The following is a 21,185-nucleotide window of genomic DNA, read 5'->3' as shown; positions in this document are numbered from 1 at the left end:
ATTTATTATATGTTATCAATGTTTGTTTCCTTTTCATTTTAATTCTTTTTTTTTAATTTTATATTTTTTTAAAAAAATAAAAATTAATTAGTTTTTAATAAGAATTAAATCTTTTAAAAAATAAAATTTAAGAACCAAATTAAAAAAAATATATAAAATTTTAAACAATCCATAATAATATATTATAGGATGAACTGTAAATTAATGTAAAACGCACGCTTTGTATAGTAATACTTAATGATTACATTTGCTTTTATTTCTTTAGATTGGATCTTAGTTGTCTTTAAGCCTCATAAGTTAATCAGCAAGGCACACTAATCATCGAAGTCCATTGATAGAGAACTGAAAGCTGTTTTCGAAGGGGGCAAGAAGGAAATGTGGGGGTTTGGAGGTAGATATTATTGGGGGAGAAGGGAAATGGAAAGAGAAGGGATAGTGGTGGTTTTTGCTTGGATGTCTAGTCAAGAAAGACATGTGAAAAGCTATGTTGACCTTTATGGGTCTCTTGGTTGGAATTCCCTTGTCTGTCACTCTCAATTTCTCAATATGTAAGTTCGGTTTTTTCCTCTGAATTGGCTGTTTTTCGGTTGGTTAATGATATTGGTTTCTGGGTTTGACCGGGTTTACAAGAATTCGATGTTTTGTTTTTGTTGAATTTTGGTTTCTGGGTTTCTGGGTTTGACTGGGTTGGTGCTCATATGCTTCTGGATGATGCTGAACTGTAGGTTTTGTTGAATTTTGCCACGTTATATAGTGAAGCATAAGGTTAAAATGGAACCTTAACTAGATAGGTGGAGCTGGATCTTCTGGTTCCCTTTAATGGTCCTAATATTTCTGATAACGGATGATAGCTTTATCTGAAAGTGCTAAATGGGATCTGGTAGCTGAGACAAATCAAGATATAAGCCTGTTTGTTTTACATGCTAGGATTGAATATATTCTTTTTCATAAGAATTGAATTCACTGTGTATTTAACATGAGAAGATGATGGGAGTAATTTAGAAGTGCAGGCTTAGGCAACCAGGCTAAAAGAATTTTCTTATTGTGCTGATCACTTCATGGTATTATCTACTCTTGCTTTAACAGGGAATTATGTACATTTCTTGCATTTACTTGCTGGTTTCAGGACTGTGACACTAGTGACTGTGTTTTATTAGTGGGTTTGACTTCTGCATGCTCTCTGTAAAGTTTTGTGTTTTCCTATATGAAAGACATGTAACATCTGAGATAATATTCCTTGATCAAAAATATGTTTACGGCAGTAAAGCTTTGTATTCACACCCACACGTGCACAATCAGTTATAATTTTAAACCTGGGGTGTAATGTCTTTAATAATCTGTTCAGGTTCTTTCCTGAGAAGGCTGAAACTTTAGCATTTGACATCCTCAATGAACTTCTTGAGGTCAGTACTATTCTACGTCAAATCCTCTGATGCATTCAGTTCATTTTGCTGGTTATATTTTGTGTGGCTACAATCTGGTGCAACTTCACCTGCCTCAACAGTTTTAAACGAGATCTAGTGTTTCCTTTGTACTCCTCATATCTGCTTTGCTTGAAATATGACACTCTCCCTGAGGAATAAGCCGCTGATTTTGGACTGCTCTAACTTGAAATCTGTCGAGTTTAACTGTTGGTTATCTTGTAATTTGCTTGCATCATTTTTAAATATTGCAGGAGCTAAAGATAAGGCCATACCCTATAGTCTTTGTGCCCTTCTCTGGCGGTCTCAAAGCTTGCTTGTACAAGGTTCTCCAGGTAACTACCTCATATGCCCCTGGGTAATTATCAATGATGGATTTTAACACCATCTTTGAGTAAGAAGCAACCCCAGTTTCTTTGGATGAGTGAACACATTGTATTTTCCCATTGCAGATCATTGAGGGAAAGTGTGAAGTACAACTGAATCCGGTATGTCAGTCTTTAGCATGAGTTTGACTTCCTCTTTGTATATGTGGTGAAAGCCATATGTTCTTATATTTTCCAATTGCTCAGTTTATGCATTTGACGCTCATTTTTGTTTCTGTTTTGTTTAATTCCTTTTTTTTTCATCTATCTATAGGATGACTGTCAGCTGGTCAGAGACTGTATTTCAGGCCATATCTATGATTCTAGTCCAGTGGATTTTACGAGTGATCTGGGGAGACAATTTGTTGTTCACCCATCTGTTCTTAAAATGTCTCGTCCACCAAGAATACTATCCTGGATGGCAAATGGAATTAGTAGCAGTCTTGATGCTCTCTTCCTGAACAGATTTGAATCACAGCGTGCTGAGTATTGGCAGACTCTGTATTCCTCTGTTGTAAGTACATAATAGCATATTTCTATAAATTATGTTGCGCTGCTTCTTCTTTTTTTGGCATCTATTTAATTTAGTGTCACTTTATTGCAGAGCATGGGAGGGCCATATCTAATTTTGTGCTCAGAGAATGATGATCTTGCTCCGTATCAAGTCATTTGCAATTTTGCTCAAAGACTAAAAGAACTGGGTGGTGATGTAAAGCTTGTGAAAATGAATGGCTCGCCTCATGTAGGTCTGTTTCTAACTACAGTTATATGTTCAACCAGGACATACTACAAGCCATGTTGCTTGCAAAAACTATTTTGGTGGGTTGCTTTGAATATCACTTGTATAATAAAACCAAATGGAGTTGTTTGATTTTTTTTAATTTCTGGTTTGAGGTACCCATGCATTAGGATGCAAAATTTAGTTCAAGCATTTGTAGCTTGTTGCTTTGAGTGATGCCACCGGTATCTTTTTCACTTGTGGTTTAATTCTTGAAAATCCCTTCGATTCCCATTACAGACAATGTTGTGATGGCCATGCTATTTTTTCTACTACAAATCAACATGTTAATTTGAGACAGCTAACGGATATTCTTTAATTGCAACAAGTGCTGTCTTTTCACATAATTGCATAACTTCCTTCTTAGAGTTCTTAGATTGTCTCTATGCTTCTCCTCTCCTTTGTACTAACATATTCAAGTTCTCTCTGTATGAATTGTTGTAGGTCATTATCGACTTTATCCTGTTGACTACAAGGCTTCTGTGACTGAGCTCCTTTGTAAGGCAGCTGCAATTTTTTCCCAGAGAATTCAACGACTTGAAGGAGAAAAGATGGGTTTTGAAGGGACACATGATCAGATCTCTGAGCCAATTAGTGACACGAAGAAAGCAGCTGTCAATCCACACCATAGTTTTCGTGGAGTTACTATTGCACCAAGTGATCATTTCTTTATGCCAAGCTCAGTTGAGTATTACGAGGGTAGAGATGTTGAGTCCTTGCAAGATGAACACGAGGAAAGCTTGGTTCATTTGCGAAGCCCTCCAGCTATCAATCCACATGGAGTTCTTAGTCAAATCCTTTTCGATGTGTGTGCTCCCAAGAATGTTGAAGGTTGGGATTTAAGGTCATCAGCTTCCTTGAACAGACACCCACTCAATCCCTCCCGAAGGCATGCTCCATTTAATCCAATGAAATGCATACGCCGTTCAAGACTGTAACAGTCATCACTGACAACCTAGAGGCAAGATCATTCGTGTGAGCATGCGAGATTCAAATTTGCTGTGAAGCCTTGGCTTTGAGGTTTCCAAAGAGCTTGGAAGTGTGGCATGTGTGGAATTTCCCTGTCACCTGACGAAGTGTACAGTAATTTTACTTGCAACACATAAATTTAATACGAAGTTCGTTAGTTACAGCTTGGTCCACCAACTCATGCCACATCATCATTCCATGTCAGCAAAAAGATTTTCTTCCTTCTCTTTTCATTCTTCTTGTAAAGAAAAATCCTTAAAAAGGCACAACCCACCTCCATCCCTCCCTCTCTCTCGACAAAACAGTCAACCTCCGTCTCCTCCCTCTATATGCTGAACACAAAAATTAAGAGACACCCAAGAAAATCACGGCCCACACAGCACCACCCTCCTCCCTCTCCAAGACTGCTGGGAATTTTAAAGGAAAATCTGCAAATCTATTGGTAGTATTTCTCCTGAAAATCCAAACCAAAACTCCAAAATCTAAGTTTGCTGGGAATTTTAAGGGAAAATCTGGAGACCGAGTTTCAAGGAACAAATTTATGTCTTCAATCTGTAGTGAAGCACTTTTTCTAGCTATCTCCATTTTGTAATTTGCTTGACAATTGACACTACCACATTCTTCGTTTTCAATGGAATTCAAGAATCCTGCGTTGGTTACAATGCTTTGCAGAAACAAGTTGTTTTCAAGCATGAAACAAATTGTACCTTCTACAGGTTGATGGAGTAGCTTAACTCTTAAATGCTCTATTGTTTCAAGTGATAAATTCGTAATCCTCCTGATGGAAGTGAAATTCCATCTTGTTACATTTGGAAAATTATTGGGCAGAGTAGGCTTTTTTTGGAACCATGATTGATTTGTGCAATGAACTTTGATATTGGTGGACAAGTGTTACAATTTCTTGTTTGTCATTTGATTTTCTTCTCTCTTGATACTTGGTTTTTCTTCTTAAAAAGAAAGAACAGGAGCTTGTCTAAATAAACATAAAATCACAAGGAGCATGGTCATGGGATCAGTATCCTAATTACATCATGATATATAAATCTATGTAATTAAATTTTCAAATAATTTAATATTAATAAAATTAATAATTTTTTTTTAAAAAAATACAAAAACAAAAAAGAATGACATTAAGAAAGCTTTTCCACGAATATTTTTAATTGTTAAAGAAATTTTTTAGAGAAGAAGGATGTTGATGCTCTGTAATTATAATATTTAAAGATAACATATATTTTTTTATGGATTGCCGAGATTAAAATACATTTATCGGTCATTACTTGGTCTTGTAGTAGCTGGCAGCGATTTTCTTGTTAAAATGTTGATTGATATGCATGAAAATAGCCGGGATACCCGCACTAAACTGCGTGCAGGATTCTAAGATAATTTGCAATGCAAAGCGTGGTGAATGTATTTTTTTTGGTGTCATAAAATTTTTTAATTGAATACTAAAAAGATAATATTTGCTGTTTTATAAAATAAGTAAAAAAATATATAAACTGGTAAATTATAATTTGAAAATATATAGAAAAATATTGCAAGTAAAGCACGAATCATATAAATCTTTAAAACTTTGTTACTAGCCATAAAACATATTTTAATTAAAAAAAATTCAAAATCAAAACATATTAAAACAACAAACATATATGTTTAACAGTTTGGTAGCGATTGTTTTTCAAATAATTTTTCATACCGAAATATATGTCAATGATTTTTTTTATTTTTTAAAAATTATTTTTGATATCAGCACATCAAAACGATCTAAAATATACAAATCATATTAAATTTTAACAAAAAAAATTAAAATTTTTTAGGAATACGGTTTCAGCAGTGTTCCCAAATGGTTCTGAAAAGGTTTAGTTTTTTTAAAATATTAATTTTAATCCTTGATATTTCAATTTTAATTTTAAGAACATTATAAAAATTAATTTTTGAAAAATTAGTCTCTAATTTAACATTGGAATATTTAACAACAAATCAAACACACGACAATATGCAAATCAAAGCATATAACAATAAATAAAATTATGTCAAAATAACTTATAAGAATTTAATTGAAAATAAATAAAATTCAGTGTTTAAAATGAAAAGAGATAAAAATTCTAAGGATAGAATGGAAAAAACAATGTGTAGTTTTAGGGAAAATAGTCAAAATACAGTTCATTTACAATAATGTTTTTCCCAAATCTTTGAATTTTTTTGTTGGTGTTAATGTTAATGTTAATAATTGATCCTTATACTTAAATGCACATTTTGGCCCTTCACTCCTTGTGCCTTTCCCTGAAACCAAACCAAACCAAACCAAACCCAACCCTCCCTGAGAAGAGACTATGAAGGCGCTGGTGACCGGTGCATCCGGTTACTTAGGCGGTAGACTCTGCCACGGCCTCCTTAAACAAGGCCACTCCGTCCGCGCCTTGGTCCGTCGCACCAGTGACATCTCCGAGCTTCCTCCTCCCTCCAGCGGTGGAGTCTTCGAACTCGCATACGGTGACATTACCGACTACCAGTCTCTCCTGGATGCCTTCTCTGGTTGCCAAGTCATCTTCCACGCTGCTGCTATCGTCGAACCCTGGCTTCCAGATCCTTCAAAATTCTTCTCCGTAAGCACATCGTTGACTTCAAAATTTTTCACTGAATTGATAAATGAAAAAAAAATGAAATTAATTGTTGTGTTAGGTTAATGTTGAAGGATTGAATAACGTGCTACAAGCAGCTAAAGAGACAGAAACAATTGAGAAGATCATATACACGTCGTCGTTTTTCGCACTTGGTTCCACTGATGGATATGTTGCTGATGAGAGCCAAGTAATTTAGAATTATGATGTGTTTCGATTTTAAGATTAATTAATTTTCCCAAAATTTGATTCGAGCTTTTGTGATTACAGGTGCATTGCGAGAAACGTTTCTGTACGGAATACGAGAGATCAAAGATGACTGCTGATAAGATTGCTTTACAAGCTGCGGCAGAGGGGGTGCCGATCGTGATGCTTTATCCTGGTGTTATTTATGGTCCAGGGAAGCTCACTACTGGTAATATAGTGGCTCAATTGGTAAGATTCTTTTCTGTTTTCCTTATGCATTGAATTTGAAATTTATATTTGATTGTTGAAATCATAGTCGTAGCTTGTAGCTATTGAGACTGGTGAATATATATATATATATATATATATATATATATATAGGTCAATTGAGGTTAGTTGTATTCTTTTCTTGTTTGGTTTTCCTTAGATGGTTTATGATATATCAAAGATGATATTGATTTAGGTTAGAAATTGGTAATTGTATTGCCGTAATGGTATTGAAAATCACTGTTGTCTGACTCTGTTGTTGTCCTTGTCATGTATTTTGTTTAGCCAGGAGAAACGCTTTTAATAAAGTGGGAATGGTTTACTAAGGGATATTTGTTAATTTTGATGTTCTTCATCCAAGTCTGTCAAAGTTGTGCTTCATTCCTTTTTTATTTTGGTGATTATGCATTTTTTCTTTGCATATTGGATTTGTTTTTTGCACATTTGTTGGAATACATGCTACGTGTATAGCTGGGGCATCTACTTTGATGAGATTCTGTCTCGTTTAGTCTCTCTGGTTCATGATTTTCTTACGGGAATTTAAACCTGTCCTTACCATAGTTATATATGCACATCACTTCTTTTTTTATGCCTTGGTGTCTTAATGCATTCTTGGAATTCATTGGAGATCCCACCTACTTCTATACTTTCTTGGTTTTTGGGGTCATTACCTTCAAGGCTGCATTGTTGGTTTTTGGCATCTAAATGAGGATAATCATTTAATGGGGAAGCCTTTCCATGTCCAGCGAGAGACATTTTGTGCCATAGCGTGTGTATCTGAACAACATATTTTCTCAATTAATAACAGAATTTAATGTTTCATAGCTTTGTAATCTCAGCTTATCCAATGCTTTGCTGGATGTTTACCAGGTTATTTAGGCTATGGGAATGATAAATTTTCCTTGTCCAGCGAGAGACATTTTGTGCAATAGCATGTGTATCCGCACAATGCATTTCCCAACAAATAACAGAATTTAATGTTTCATAGCTTTGTAATCTCAGCTCATCGAACGCTTTGCTGGACGTTTACCAGGATATATTGGCTATGGGAATGATAAATTTTCCTTTTGTCATGTTGATGACCTGGTAGATGGTCATATTGCAGCAATGGACAGAGGTAGACAAGGTGAAAGATATCTACTTACAGGAGAAAATGCATCCTTCAAGCTTGTTTTTGATATGGCTGCTATTATCTCTGAAACAAAAAAGCCAAGGTTTAGCATTCCTTTATGCATAATTGAATATTATGGATGGTTATTGGTTCTTGTCTCTCGACTTACAGGAAACCTTCCTCTCATCAGTCCCCCGGTATGCCCTATTGCTTTAACCACTCAGTTCTGACCCTATTATTCGTTTGGTGTATTGTTTTTATTTCATCTATCGAGATAATTCTTTTGATATCTGGCTCTATACTATCTTTCTACGAGCAGACTGTACATGTTCTAAGACATCAGTGGGAATATTCATGTGAAAAGGCCAAGACAGAGCTAGGTTATAATCCTCGGAGCTTGGAAGATGGACTGAAAGAGGTCCTTCCATGGTTGAAGAGCCTTGGGGTGATCAAATACTGAGGAAAAATGCTTGTTGTAACATATGTTGTTGCCTTGCACGGGTGAGATGTTAAATAGTTAGCGGGTCTGCTTAAAAAATATGATTTGCGTTTAGTTAAATTTATATTCAATTCTTAATTATTTTGTGGTTTTTTAAAATTTAATGTATATTATAGATTTTACTGCCATATGTGTGTTTTACATTTATAGTTTAAATATATCTTGATATTTTTCTATGATACTGAGATAATAGATTTGAGATTGATACCTAATTAATACATGATTGTGGCATGCCATGTAAACTATGATACTAAAATAATAAATTCGAGATTGATACCTAATTAATATATGATTGTCATATGTCGTGTAAAAATGTTATAGCAAGTTAACATTACTGATTTAACTCATGTTATAAAATAATTGCAAATTTTGGATGACTGATTTAGCAATTTATCAATAATTGACTGAACCTTGAAAACGGATAATTCATTTATTTCAATTTGAGTTTTATAGATTTTTTAAGACAGGTCTTGAAAAAATTTAATCGCAACCTTAGAATTACCCGTGCATCTTATGAATATTTGATTAAAAAAAATCAAGCTTGTAATTTATTATTTATTTAATTAAAACTTTATTTAAAGAGCCTGGTATTGGAATGGGTCTTTTCATGGTTATTAAACCTAGTAGAAAGCCCTGGTTGGGCAGATTATTTCGGGTTAAAACTACATTGTCTTAAAAAAATCAAAAAATTAATAGGTTTTGACCTGTTATTCGGTCAAACTTGCTTAACTCTGACTTTATTTTTATAGACTTGGCTTGGGCTAAGAGGTGGTCGGTTGAGTTTTGAATCAACCTGTTAGGTTTGATTGAGTTTAATAATAGTGGAAAGATAATTAATAAAATACTTTCTTTTCTTATTATTTTCTAATTGATTGTTAAATCTTTAAAAAAAAAACAAAAATGTGCATTGATATAATTTTTAGCATTAAGTTTCATTGATCCAAATTTAATTATAAATCTATGCGCACAAATGATGGGATTAAGCAATAACAATTGCGACATGTGGAAGAATTATTTTCAATTTTGAATATATTAAATTGAAAATTAATTATCTAATATACTAAAACAATTAGATTTCTTCATGGTCCTTCCTTTATTTGAATAATGAAGTACCTTCCCAATTATTTTTGTTTTCATTTTCACATTATTTTTTATCCTCAAACCTTTTTTTTTTCTTTGATTGAATTTTTTTATGGTCTAATTAAATAAGATTAAATTTGAAATTGTGATAGAGATCAAATTAGAAAATAAAGGATTGAAATGTAAAATATAGAGAAAACACATGACTAATTCCAAATATACGACAATTTACATTTTGATCTAACAATTTATTTTGTTTATTTTTAAATCTTTGATTTAAAAGAGAATAGAGAAATTATTTGGAAAATTGCTGAAAAGATAGAAAGTTATAAGTTGTCATGATTCTACCAACCAAAATTTTCAAGCTTGTGTCAAATAGTTTCATTCGAATAATGGTTTTTCACTGTAAACATGCTTGAAAAAGTAGATCGGGTTGTTTAGCTTTATTTGATTAAGTTGATTTTTTTTAAGTGATTTTAAGGGTATTTTGGGGTTGATAAGTAATTTATGAAAGCTTATATTGTGTTTTAAAAGTGTTTTCAACATAGTTATAAAACTCAACCCGACAGGTTGACTCAAGACTTTTGGCATTCATATTAATGACTTTTATAAAACCCTAGAAAATGTAAAAATAAAAATGAATAGAAAATAGTTTAAATCAATCAAAATGAGTGTTAAGAGTAACATGAAAAAAATATTGTGGTGAACTCGGTTAAAAAAACTATAACAGTATTACCATGAACCGGTAATAAGCTTGTAAAAGAACTAAATGATAAAAAGGTAAAATAAAAATTTTATGACATGAGAAAATGATCATTAGGACTTAGCAGACTGATTAATATGGTATGTGCAAAGAGGCCACATGAAAATTTAAATTTTTGTATAAAATCACCAACCGATCAATTTTACACTACAAATATAACTTTTAATCTGATCGTTGAATTAAGTTTAAGCTTTACATGGAGTCACATGATATATTTTCTTACCTTGGGTTAAAATTTTAGAGGAATTAAAGTTCAGCAAGTCTTTGCAAGAATGTCAATTGGGCTAAAATATAAAATATAAAAACATGAGTTAACTGAGGGGTAAAATAGGCATTTGAAAAAAAACAATCTAGCCCTCATTTCTTATATCTAGAGTGAGCTACTGGAAAATGGAGAAAAGAAGAAAAGAAGGGAGAAAAGCTAGGTTAACATTGAAAATCATTGAGAGTAAGTATAAATTTGTCATGGAGGGTGATGAAATGAGAGATTAACATCATTTAACATGAAATCTAGAGGGGGAAAATCAATTGGGAGAGATAAAAATAAGAGAGAAAAACTCACAGTAAAAAAGGGAGAAAGAAAAGGTGTGGAAAAATCTTGACTGGTTAGCATTCGAAACTCATTTTATTGCCTAGTAAGGAGTTTCAAACTTATTTAAATAAGTTTGAGTAAAATAAATAAATTTAATATTTAATTCTTGAATAGGGTTCTGAATGGAAAATTAGAGTTTTGTAAAGTCTAATTGTTTACAAAAATTGGAATGAAATAGGGTAGAAACTACTTAAAATGATGAAAAAAAGAAAAGAAAATGAGGCGTGTTAGGTGTATGTTTAGGAAACAACTTTAATTATGTGATATTGATTTATATTGATGTGTTGGTGATCAATGAAAAGGTATAAGATTAATTTACTTAATTGATATGAAATTATTAGTAAGCTTGGTACAGGTACATTGAGTATATTGAAATTTATATGTTGTTGTTGTGTTTTGGGACAAGTAAGATATTTTTATTTCTTATAAAATAATTATATATGCAGTTTTTTCAACGCATTTCTATAGTTTAAAAATTTTAAGTTCAAATAAATGTTTTTATGTATACATGTAATCAAATAAATTAAGAATTATGTGTGCAAATAAATAAATAAACAGTCATTAATGATACCAAAAATAAAACTTGAAAAATTGAGAGACATATGTAAATAAAGATATTTAATCTCGAAAAATAGGACATTTACCCAATTGTGTTTGTTAAATTTGTTTATTAAAATAACAATTTTCTCTCTCTACCACCAAAATCCAACGATCTCTTTCCCTTCTCTCTCAGCTAGGGACTAAAAAATAAAATTTTGTACCAAAATTAAGTTGGAAAAATATTGAGGTATGTAAATTGTATAAGTTGCATGATTTTTAAAATTCAATGACCAAAATGCATCTTTTATCAAAACTTAATATGTAGATCAAGTTTTTTTTTTTTTGTTTAAAATTAATTTTTTTTTATATTTTCATATCATTTTGATGTTTTTCCAAGTAATCACCACTGCACTCGCCTGTTTAGAGTGTGATTGCGATTGCTTTTCAAAAAACTTTTCATGCTGAAATGCAGCAAAATGATATTTATTTTTTTAAAAATTATTTTTGATATCAGCGCATCAAAATAATTTGAAAAAAAATTAAAAACATATTAATTTGAAGTAAATAAAAAAAATTAAATTTTTTTAAAAGTGCTTTTAAAACACAGAAATAAACAGACATGTGCGTGTGTGTTGGGTTGATTTGGTTGTGAGAGAGAAATAACTAGTAATGGGTACGTGAATAGGTTGGTGATAGAAGGGGGAAAGGTGGTTTGGGTCAATAGGGTGGCTGGATAGAAGAGAGAGAGACGAATTGTTGACGGTATGTTTGATTTTTTAAATATGGAAAGGAAAGGTAAATTCGGAATGAACTTTAAATATTTAACGAGATTTTTCCCATTGTATAGTATCATTTGATATTGTCTTCTAGTTGACTTGTAAACAATATTAAAATTAGATATGTTATTATTATTTTTTTTATTAATGTAAGTGTTCGGACCAGCTTGCGCAATGTCGACTAATCCTACGAGCCTTAAAGTTAACGATCATATAAGCCTTCAATGACCCTAAGGTTTGTGGAACTTGAATTAGTGATCTCTAGAAAGCAAACTTAGAATCTAACTAGTTGAGTTATATCATTTATAATTTGTTATTTCTATTTTAATAGATGATGTTTGGTTTGTTGAATGTTAGTTTTCTTTTTAAAATCACTCTTCCGAGATGGTGATTTTAAGAAAAGTAACTTTCAAGGATTTAGAGTTTTATTGTTGGTTTAATGATATAGGTTTTGTACCAAAATATCATTTTATATTTGTTGTTTTCTTTATAATTTTAAAAATATTCCAAGTAATTAACACCATCATAATCCTCTATCGTTTTCCTAATGACAAGTTCTTGTTAGTATTTAACTAGTTGCGCTAATAAATTTTTAAAAAGATTTACTAATAAGAAGGATCTCTAAAAATATGATAATAATAAATTTAATATACTAATATAATAACAAAAAATAGTAATTCAATACCATGAAACAAGTTATATCTCTTACATAAAATAAATAAATAAACTATTTTGAGTAACATATTGTTTATTGTCCTAAGAGAATGGAAATTTGTGAACTAGTTTGTAAATTAAATTTAGTGTAGTTTTGACTATTATTATTATTATTATTATTATTATTATTATTTAGTTTAGCATATTGTTTTGTCCTAGAGAATGGAAAATATTTTTTTATATTGTTAAATAAAAAATAGCTCCAAATAAAAACATAATTATTATGAATTGAGATTCATGATTTATTTTTAATAAGATTATCATGATCTCAAAAAAATATATCGGTATTGGATTGATGCTCAACTTTTTGAGTATTTTTTTTTCTTTATATTATTAAATAAAAAATAATTCTAGAAAAACATAATTATTGATAATTAGACTTCATAATTTATTTTTTATAGGATTATTATAGTTTAAAAACAATTTAGTATTAAGTTGGTACTTGATTTTATAAGTTTTTATTTTTTTATCGAATAAATAAACAAAAATAAATTTATTAAACTTAACAATATTCATAATACAAATTTTAGGTTATCTACGCTGACCCGTTCCTTTAATACATATGTCAGATATATATATATAATATATTTCATTTGGAAGATGAAAACACATTTGAAAAAACTGCTTAGTGTGGTGCTTCTTCATAGCATGAAACAAGGAGAACAATGAATTCGCCATAACATTGAAACCTGATTATCTAGAGTTAAAATTAGATCGAGTTAAAAAAAAGAAAAAAAAGAAAAATCTAATTGACTTGGTAAGATTCGATTGTAATCTATTAATTTTATATTTTATTAAAATAATATTATTTTAATTTTAAAAAAATAATTAAATTAAATAATCTAATAACTCAATTAAAACCTGGATAATCCGAATAAAATCTAAAATCCGTATCTTAAATAAAGCAGCTCTAAAAACTATGGAATTAACTCAGGATTTCCTCGCGAGCAAATTGCCAATGAACCTTTTGTTTAGTGGATCCACCAATCAGATAGTAAATGATACCCGAAAGAAATTGCTGATGGATCTAGGTTCTTATTATTTCTAAACACTAACCTCCGGGAGTGATATTATTATATTGTTTGGAAATGTGGTTCTAATTTATTTTTTAAAAAAATATTTATTTATTTATTTTTATTAAAAATTAATTTTTTTATATCTTTTAGATAATTTTGATTTGTTATTTTAAAAATAATTTTTTTAAAATAAAAAATAATTTAAAAAATAACAGAAAGTACATTCTTCACGCCATATATCAGAACAAAAAAAGGCCTTCATTATTGACGATGGAAGGGTATATGAGAAGGGTCAACTCAATAATGCTCGCCTATCAAGTCCGATCTACAAATCAGGGCAAAAAGTCTGACAAAAACATCACTGCAAGTACACTCGTATCTGCTCAGATTTTCTCTCCATAAGTTGTCGTTGAGAATGAAGAAGATAGCTGTGACCGGCGCGTCCGGTTTCGTAGGCGGGGTACTGTGCCACACCCTCATTAAACATGGCCACTCTGTCCGGCCCTTAGTCCGCCGAACCAGCGACTTGTCCGGCCTCCCTTCGCCCTCTACGGGGGAGAACTTTGAACTCGCCTATGGTGACGTTACCGACTATCGGTCACTCCTGGATGCCTTCTTCGGCTGCGACGTGATCTTCCATGCTGCCGCCGTTGTCGAGCCCTGGCTTCCAGATCCTTCTAGCTTCTTCTCCGTAAGCACGTCCCGTCCACTCTGAGTTTCCGCTTCCACTTTTTCTATATGAAATCACTGAAAAGAACACTATTTCATTTTCTGTTAATAATTCTTGACAGGTGAACGTAGGAGGATTAAAGAATGTGGTGCAAGCAGCCAAAGAGACAAAAACGATAGAGAAGGTTATATACACTTCTTCAATGGTGGCCCTTGGATCAACTGATGGATATGTTGCTGATGAGAGCCAAGTGAGCAACACTTGTTCGCCCAAATGGATTGATTTGAAATTCCATAATTAAATCAAAGAAAGATTCTTTCCAAAAATCCTGGCTCCTGGATTTATGGGATCACGAATCACAAAACTTGATCCAATCATACAATGAACAAGACTTTTGGAGAGAACATTGATCTGGGATTATGGTTGTTACAGGTACATCACGAGAAGTATTTCTATACAGAGTATGAGAGATCAAAGGTAGCAGCCGACAATGTTGCTTCACAAGCAGCAGCAGAAGGATTGCCAATTGTGACCCTTTATCCTGGTGTTGTTTATGGTCCAGGGAAACTCACAACTGGCAACGCTCTGGCTAAAATGTTAAGATCCTCAACTTGTTCAAGTCATGCTTGATCGTATGTTTTTGATGACTCGGTAATATTTAGGAGTGAGCGGTGGCCGGTTTTTGGGGAAAAACACTCGACCATACTAAAATTATAAAAATTCAAAATTTTAAACCAAACCCAAAACTGATTTGATTTAGATATTGTTTTAACATGTTTTTCTGTTTATTTATTTTTTTTAAAATTTTTTTAATTTTTTTTTAATGTTTTTTAAATTATATTTTATATAACGATATCAGAAATAAATTTTAAAATATATAAAAATTTTTTTTAAATAAAAAATATTTTAATAAATAATCGTTACCAAACTTATAAACAACTTTTTAATATCAAATCAATTTGGTTTTATTTTACTATTATTTTCAACTCAAACTATGGCTATCCATTTACACAGATCTTATGGAAAAAGACCCCTCCAAGATATGGATGAAAAGTGAAGATATTGTTTGGTCAATAGACATAAAGAATAAAATAGAAACATAAAAAACAGAAACGGGTTTGGTGGAAATAGAAAAAAAATAAGAAGAAGAAAAATGTGTTTTTGTCTTCTATCTAAAAAATAATTTTAAAACAATTTTTTATTTATCTAAAAAGGAGAGACAAAAGGTACAAATATAGAGACAACATTAAGTTAATTTTTTTCTACAAATATCCTTTTAAATATTTTTATAATTTTAATTTTAACGTTTATCCTATCATTTAGATCTACATCATTGAATTTGATTAATTTAATTTTCCACCATTAAATTTGAAAACTATAAAATATAAAAGCAAATATCATAAAATATAAAAAAAAGGAAGAGAAGAGAGAAGAGAGAAAAATATAATTGTATTAAGAGTTTGGTTTTTTCATTTCATCGTAGTAATATGAGAAAATCAATTGCTCAAAGTAAACGATAAATTATTTTTATATAATTTAATAAATTGTAATAGTTAAAAAAAATATATGAATTAGAGTAAATGAGTTTTTTATGAATTAAATAAAATTAATTAACTAAAACGTGATTTATATTAAAAAAGTATAAGAATAATTTTTTTAAAAGAATGAGCGTAGCTTTTTTAACATTATGGTTGAGAAAAATATGTTATTAAAAAATCAATGTAATAATTTATATATAGAAATTAAAAGGTAGACAATTTCTCACATAAAGTGAATTTAATAATGAAAAGGTGGGGATTGACTAGTAAAAAATAAATATGTATTTGTAATAAAATTATTATTTTATATTTTCAACTATGTTAGTTTTAACTATGTGTATGTGTGTGTGTGTATATTATTTGATATATGATTAGTTTAATTATTTATTTTATTTTTAAATATATTTCAAAAAATAATTTAATAACTGAGTAAATCATAATTTAATTATATTATATTATTAAAAATTAATTAACTTTTTTAACATGTGTAAAAAACGTTTTTTTAATATGACTTTAATGACTAGATAAATTGCTATTTTAAGTTAGTTTTAAAAAAAAATTTCAATGTCCATATTGTAAACTAAAGTGAAAATAATTATCACTATTTATTATTTCAAATATTGCAATTTTAATATTAATACATATTAAGAATAATAATAATAAAAAAAACTCATATTTTATTTTATCTTGTCTATTATCAATCTAATAAAATATAAAGATATTCACTGAGTTACATATAACTATACTAAAGATAGCTTCATCTATGTTTTTATTTCATATCACCATCCTTAGTTGTTTCCGTCTCTCCTACCCCCCCACAATGAGTAAATTTTATTATATTACCCAAAGGTGTATGCTTCCGCTACTTGTTCTACACCATACTTCTTCCTCAAACGGCGAAACGCTTTGACTCGGTGAGTTTCGTGGCATTCCGCCTTCGATGCCCTAGTTGCCGAAATTCAGTTGCCTTTGAATTTCAGGTGATCCATCTTGAGCATGTATGCTTCCGCTACTTGTTCTACATCATTCTTCTTCTTCAAACGGTGAAACGCTTTGACTCGGTGAACTTCGCGGCATTCCGACTTCGATGCCCCGGTTGCCGAAATTCAGTTGCCTTTGAATTTCGGGTGATCCCTCTTGAGCATGTATGCTTCCGCTACTTGTTCTACATCAGACAACTTCCGCAAACGGCGAAACGCTTTGACTCGGTGAGTTTCGCAGCATTCCGACTTCGATGCCCCGGTTGCCGAAATTCAGTTGCCTTTGAATTTCGGGAGATCCCTCTTGAGCATGTAAGCTTCCGCTACTTGTTCTACATCATACTTCTTCCTCAAACGGCGAAACGCTTTGACTCGGTGAGTTTCGTGGCATTCCGCTTCGATGCCCCGGTTGCCGAAATTCAGTTGCCTTTGAATTTCGGGTGATCCATCTTGAGCATGTAAGCTTCCGCTACTTGTTCTACATCATACTTCTTTTTCAAACAGGGAAACGCTTTGACTCGGTGAGTTTCGCGGCATTCCGACTTCGATGCCCCGGTTGCCGAAATTCAGTTGCCTTTGAATTTCGGGTGATCCATCTTGAGCATGTATGCTTCCGCTACTTGTTCTATATCAGACAACTTCCGCAAACGGCGAAATGCTTTGACTCGGTGAGTTTCGCGGCATTCCGACTTCGATGCCCGGTTGCCGAAATTCAGTTGCCTTTGAATTTCGGGAGATCCCTCTTGAGCATGTATGCTTCCGCTACTTGTTCTACATCATACTTCTTCCTCAAACGGCGAAACGCTTTGACTCGGTGAGTTTCGCGGCATTCCGACTTCGATGCCCCGGTTGCCGAAATTCAGTTGCCTTTGAATTTCGGGTGATCCATCTTGAGCATGTATGCTTCCGCTACTTGTTCTACATCATACTTCTTCTTCAAACGGGGAAACGCTTTGACTCGGTGAGTTTCGCGGCATTCCGCCTTCGATGCCCTGGTTGCCGAAATTCAGTTGCCTTTGAATTTCGGGTGATCCCTCTTGAGCATGTATGCTTCCGCTACTTGTTCTACATCAGACAACTTCCGCAAACGGCGAAACGCTTTGACTCGGTGAGTTTCGCGGCATTACGACTTCGATGCCCCGGTTGCCGAAATTCAGTTGCCTTTGAATTTCGGGTGATCCCTTTTGAGCATGTATGCTTCTGCTACTTGTTCTACATCATACTTCATTCGCAAACGGCGAAACGCTTTGACTCGGTGAGTTTCACGGCATTCCGACTTCGATGCCCCGGTTGCAGAAATTCAGTTGCCTTTGAATTTCGGGTGATCCCTCTTCAGCATGTATGGTTGCACTACTTCTTCTACATCAGACAACTTCCGCAAACGGCGAAACGCTTGGACTCGGTGAGTTTCGCGGCATTCCGACTTCGATGCCCCGGTTGCCTAAATTCAGTTGCCTTGATTTTTGGGTGATCCCTCTTGAGCATGTTTGCTTCCGCTACTATTTCTACATCATACTTCTTCCGCAAACGGCGAAACGCTTTGACTCGGTGAGTTTCGCGGCATTCCAAATTCGATGCCCCGGTTTCCCAAATTCAGTTGCCTTTGAATTTCGGGTGATCCATCTTGAGCATGTATGCTTCAGCTACTTGTTCTACATCATACTTCTTCGTCAAACGGCGAAACGCTTTAACTCGGTGAGTTTCGTGGCATTCCGCCTTCGATGCCCCGGTTGCCGAAATTCAGTTGCCTTTGAATTTCGGGAGATCCCTCTTGAGCATGTATGCTTCCGCTACTTGTTCTCCATCATACTTCTTCCTCAAACGGCGAAACGCTTTGACTCGGTGAGTTTCGCGGCATTCCGCCTTCGATGCCCCGGTTGCCGAAATTCAGTTGCCTTTGAATTTCGGGTGATCCCTCTTGAGCATGTATGGTTCCACTACTTGTTCTACATCAGACAACTTCCGCAAACGGCGAAACGCTTGGACTCGGTGAGTTTCGCGAGATTCCGACTGTGATGCCCCGGTTGCCTAAATTCAGTTGCCCATGATTTTTGGGTGATCCCTCTTGAGCATGTTTGCTTCCGCTACTATTTCTACATCATACTTCTTCCGCAAACGGCGAAACGCTTTGACTCGGTGAGTTTCGCGACATTCCGACTTCGATGCCCCGCTTGCCGAAATTCAGTTGCCTTTGAATTTCGGGTGATCCATCTTGAGCATGTATGATTCCACTACTTGTTCTACATCAGACAACTTCCACAAAGGGCGAAACGCTTTGACTCGGTGAGTTTCGCGGCATTCCGCTTCGATGCCCCGGTTGCCGAAATTCAGTTGCCTTTGAATTTCGGGTGATCCATATTGAGCATGTATGCTTCCGCTACTTGTTCTACATCATACTTCTTTTTCAAACAGCGAAACGCTTTGACTCGGTGAGTTTCGCGGCATTCCGCCTTCGATGCCCCGGTTGCCGAAATTCAGTTGCCTTTGAATTTCGGGTGATCCATCTTGAGCATGTATGCTTCCGCTTCTTGTTCTACACCATACTTCTTCCTCAAACGGGGAAACGCTTTGACTCGGTGAGTTTCCCGGCATTCCGCCTTCGATGCCCTAGTTGCCGAAATTCAGTTGCCTTTGAATTTCGGGTGATCCATCTGGAGCATGAATGCTTCCTCTACTTGTTCTACATCATACTTCTTCTTCAAACGGGGAAATGCTTTGACTCGGTGAGTTTCGCGGCATTCCGACTTCGATGCCCCGGTTGCCGAAATTCAGTTGCCTTTGAATTTCGGGTGATCCATCTTGAGCATGTATGCTTTCGCTACTTGTTCTACATCATACTTCTTCGTCAAACGGGGAAATGCTTTGACTCGGTGAGTTTCGCGGCATTCCGACTTCGATGCCCCGGTTGCCGAAATTCAGTTGCCTTTGAATTTCGGGTGATCCCTCTTGAGCATGTATGCTTCCGCTACTTGTTCTACATCAGACAACTTCCGCAAACGGCGAAACGCTTTGACTCGGTGAGTTTCGTGGCATTCCGCTTTCGATGCCCCGGTTGTTGAAATTCAGTTGCCTTTGAATTTCGGGTGATCCCTCTTGAGCATGTATGCTTCCGCTACTTTTTCTACATCAGACAACTTCTGCAAACGGCGAAACGCTTTGACTCGGTGAGTTTTGCGGCATTCCGACTTCGATGCCCCGGTTGCCGAAATTCAGTTGCCTTTGAATTTCGGGTGATTCCTCTTGAGCATGTATGCTTCGGCTACTTGTTCTACATCATACTTCATTCGCAAACGGCGAAATGCTTTGACTCGGTGAGTTTCGCGGCATTCCGACTTCGATGCCCCGGTTGCCGAAATTCAGTTGCCTTTGAATTTCGGGTGATCCCTCTTGAGCATGTGTGGTTCCACTACTTGTTCTACATCAGACAACTTCCGCAAACGGCGAAACGCTTTGACTCGGTGAGTTTCGCGACATTCCGACTGCGATGCCCCGGTTGCCTAAATTCAGTTGCCTATGATTTTTGGGTGATCCCTCTTGAGCATGTTTGCTTCCGCTACTATTTCTACATCATACTTCTTCCGCAAACGGCGAAACGCTTTGACTCGGTGAGTTTCGCGACATTCCGACTTCGATGCCCCGGTTGCCGAAATTCAGTTGCCTTTGAATTTCGGGTGATCCATCTTGAGCATGTATGATTCCGCTACTTGTTCTACATCAGACAACTTCCACAAAGGGCGAAACGCTTTGACTCGGTGAGTTTCGTGGCATTCCGCTTCGATGCCCCGGTTGCCGAAATTCAGTTGCCTTTGAATTTCGGGTGATCCATATTAAGCATGTATGCTTCCGCTACTTGTTCTACATCATACTTCTTTTTCAAACGGTGAAACGCTTTCACTCGGTGAGTTTGGCGGCATTCCGACTTCGATGCCCCGGTTGCCGAAATTCAGTTGCCTTTGAATTTCGGGTGATCCATCTTGAGCATGTATGCTTCCGCTACTTGTTCCACATCATACTTCTTCTTCAAACGGTGAAATGCCTTTGACTCGGTGAGTTTCGCGGCATTCCGACTTCGATGCCCCGGTTGCCGAAATTCAGTTCCCTTTGAATTTCGGGTGCTCCCTCTTGAGCATGTATGCTTTCGCTACTTGTTCTACATCAGACAACTTCCGCAAACGGCGAAACGCTTTGAGTCGGTGAGTTTCGCGGCATTCCGACTTCGATGCCCCGGTTGCCGAAATTCAGTTGCCTTTGAATTTCGGGAATCCCTCTTGAGCATGTATGCTTCCGCTACTTGTTCTACATCAT

General features: G+C 34.4%; 3 protein-coding genes across 3 annotated transcripts; all 3 read left to right on the top strand.

Moving 5' to 3' along the window:
• Positions 1-238: 238 nt before the first annotated feature.
• Positions 239-3,696, top strand: LOC118057849 (uncharacterized). Its single transcript, XM_035070564.2, has 7 exons — positions 239-548; positions 1,346-1,403; positions 1,676-1,756; positions 1,874-1,909; positions 2,061-2,300; positions 2,391-2,532; positions 3,009-3,696. The coding sequence occupies exons 1-7, from the start codon at positions 376-378 to the stop codon at positions 3,500-3,502; spliced, it is 1,224 nt and encodes a 407-aa protein (XP_034926455.1). The 5' UTR covers positions 239-375; the 3' UTR covers positions 3,503-3,696.
• A 2,074-nt stretch (positions 3,697-5,770) lies between these two features.
• On the top strand, positions 5,771-8,387 carry LOC118057850 (uncharacterized). The gene is made up of 5 exons (XM_035070565.2): positions 5,771-6,133; positions 6,210-6,338; positions 6,419-6,583; positions 7,604-7,909; positions 8,032-8,387. The coding sequence occupies exons 1-5, from the start codon at positions 5,861-5,863 to the stop codon at positions 8,170-8,172; spliced, it is 1,014 nt and encodes a 337-aa protein (XP_034926456.1). The 5' UTR covers positions 5,771-5,860; the 3' UTR covers positions 8,173-8,387.
• A 5,720-nt stretch (positions 8,388-14,107) lies between these two features.
• On the top strand, positions 14,108-15,158 carry LOC118057851 (uncharacterized). Its single transcript, XM_035070566.2, has 3 exons — positions 14,108-14,383; positions 14,484-14,612; positions 14,795-15,158. The coding sequence occupies exons 1-3, from the start codon at positions 14,108-14,110 to the stop codon at positions 14,990-14,992; spliced, it is 603 nt and encodes a 200-aa protein (XP_034926457.1). The 3' UTR covers positions 14,993-15,158.
• Positions 15,159-21,185: the final 6,027 nt, after the last annotated feature.

Source organism: Populus alba, chromosome 2 (genome assembly GCF_005239225.2).
Source record: "Populus alba chromosome 2, ASM523922v2, whole genome shotgun sequence".
Taxonomy (NCBI): Eukaryota; Viridiplantae; Streptophyta; class Magnoliopsida; order Malpighiales; family Salicaceae; genus Populus; species Populus alba.
The sequence above is the reverse complement of the archived record's forward strand: the minus strand, read 5'-3'. Positions and strand labels throughout refer to the sequence as shown.

Bases quoted from the DNA above. Each gene is read 5' to 3' on its own strand.
- LOC118057849 (XM_035070564.2), top strand. From the start codon at position 376: ATGTGGGGGTTTGGAGGTAGATATTATTGGGGGAGAAGGGAAATGGAA. The intron at 1,404-1,675 runs GTCAGTACTATT...TAAATATTGCAG, and splicing joins TCCTCAATGAACTTCTTGAG to GAGCTAAAGATAAGGCCATA. The intron at 2,301-2,390 runs GTAAGTACATAA...ACTTTATTGCAG, and splicing joins AGACTCTGTATTCCTCTGTT to AGCATGGGAGGGCCATATCT.
- LOC118057850 (XM_035070565.2), top strand. From the start codon at position 5,861: ATGAAGGCGCTGGTGACCGGTGCATCCGGTTACTTAGGCGGTAGACTC. The intron at 6,134-6,209 runs GTAAGCACATCG...TTGTTGTGTTAG, and splicing joins ATCCTTCAAAATTCTTCTCC to GTTAATGTTGAAGGATTGAA. The intron at 6,339-6,418 runs GTAATTTAGAAT...TTGTGATTACAG, and splicing joins ATGTTGCTGATGAGAGCCAA to GTGCATTGCGAGAAACGTTT.
- LOC118057851 (XM_035070566.2), top strand. From the start codon at position 14,108: ATGAAGAAGATAGCTGTGACCGGCGCGTCCGGTTTCGTAGGCGGGGTA. The intron at 14,384-14,483 runs GTAAGCACGTCC...AATTCTTGACAG, and splicing joins ATCCTTCTAGCTTCTTCTCC to GTGAACGTAGGAGGATTAAA. The intron at 14,613-14,794 runs GTGAGCAACACT...TGGTTGTTACAG, and splicing joins ATGTTGCTGATGAGAGCCAA to GTACATCACGAGAAGTATTT.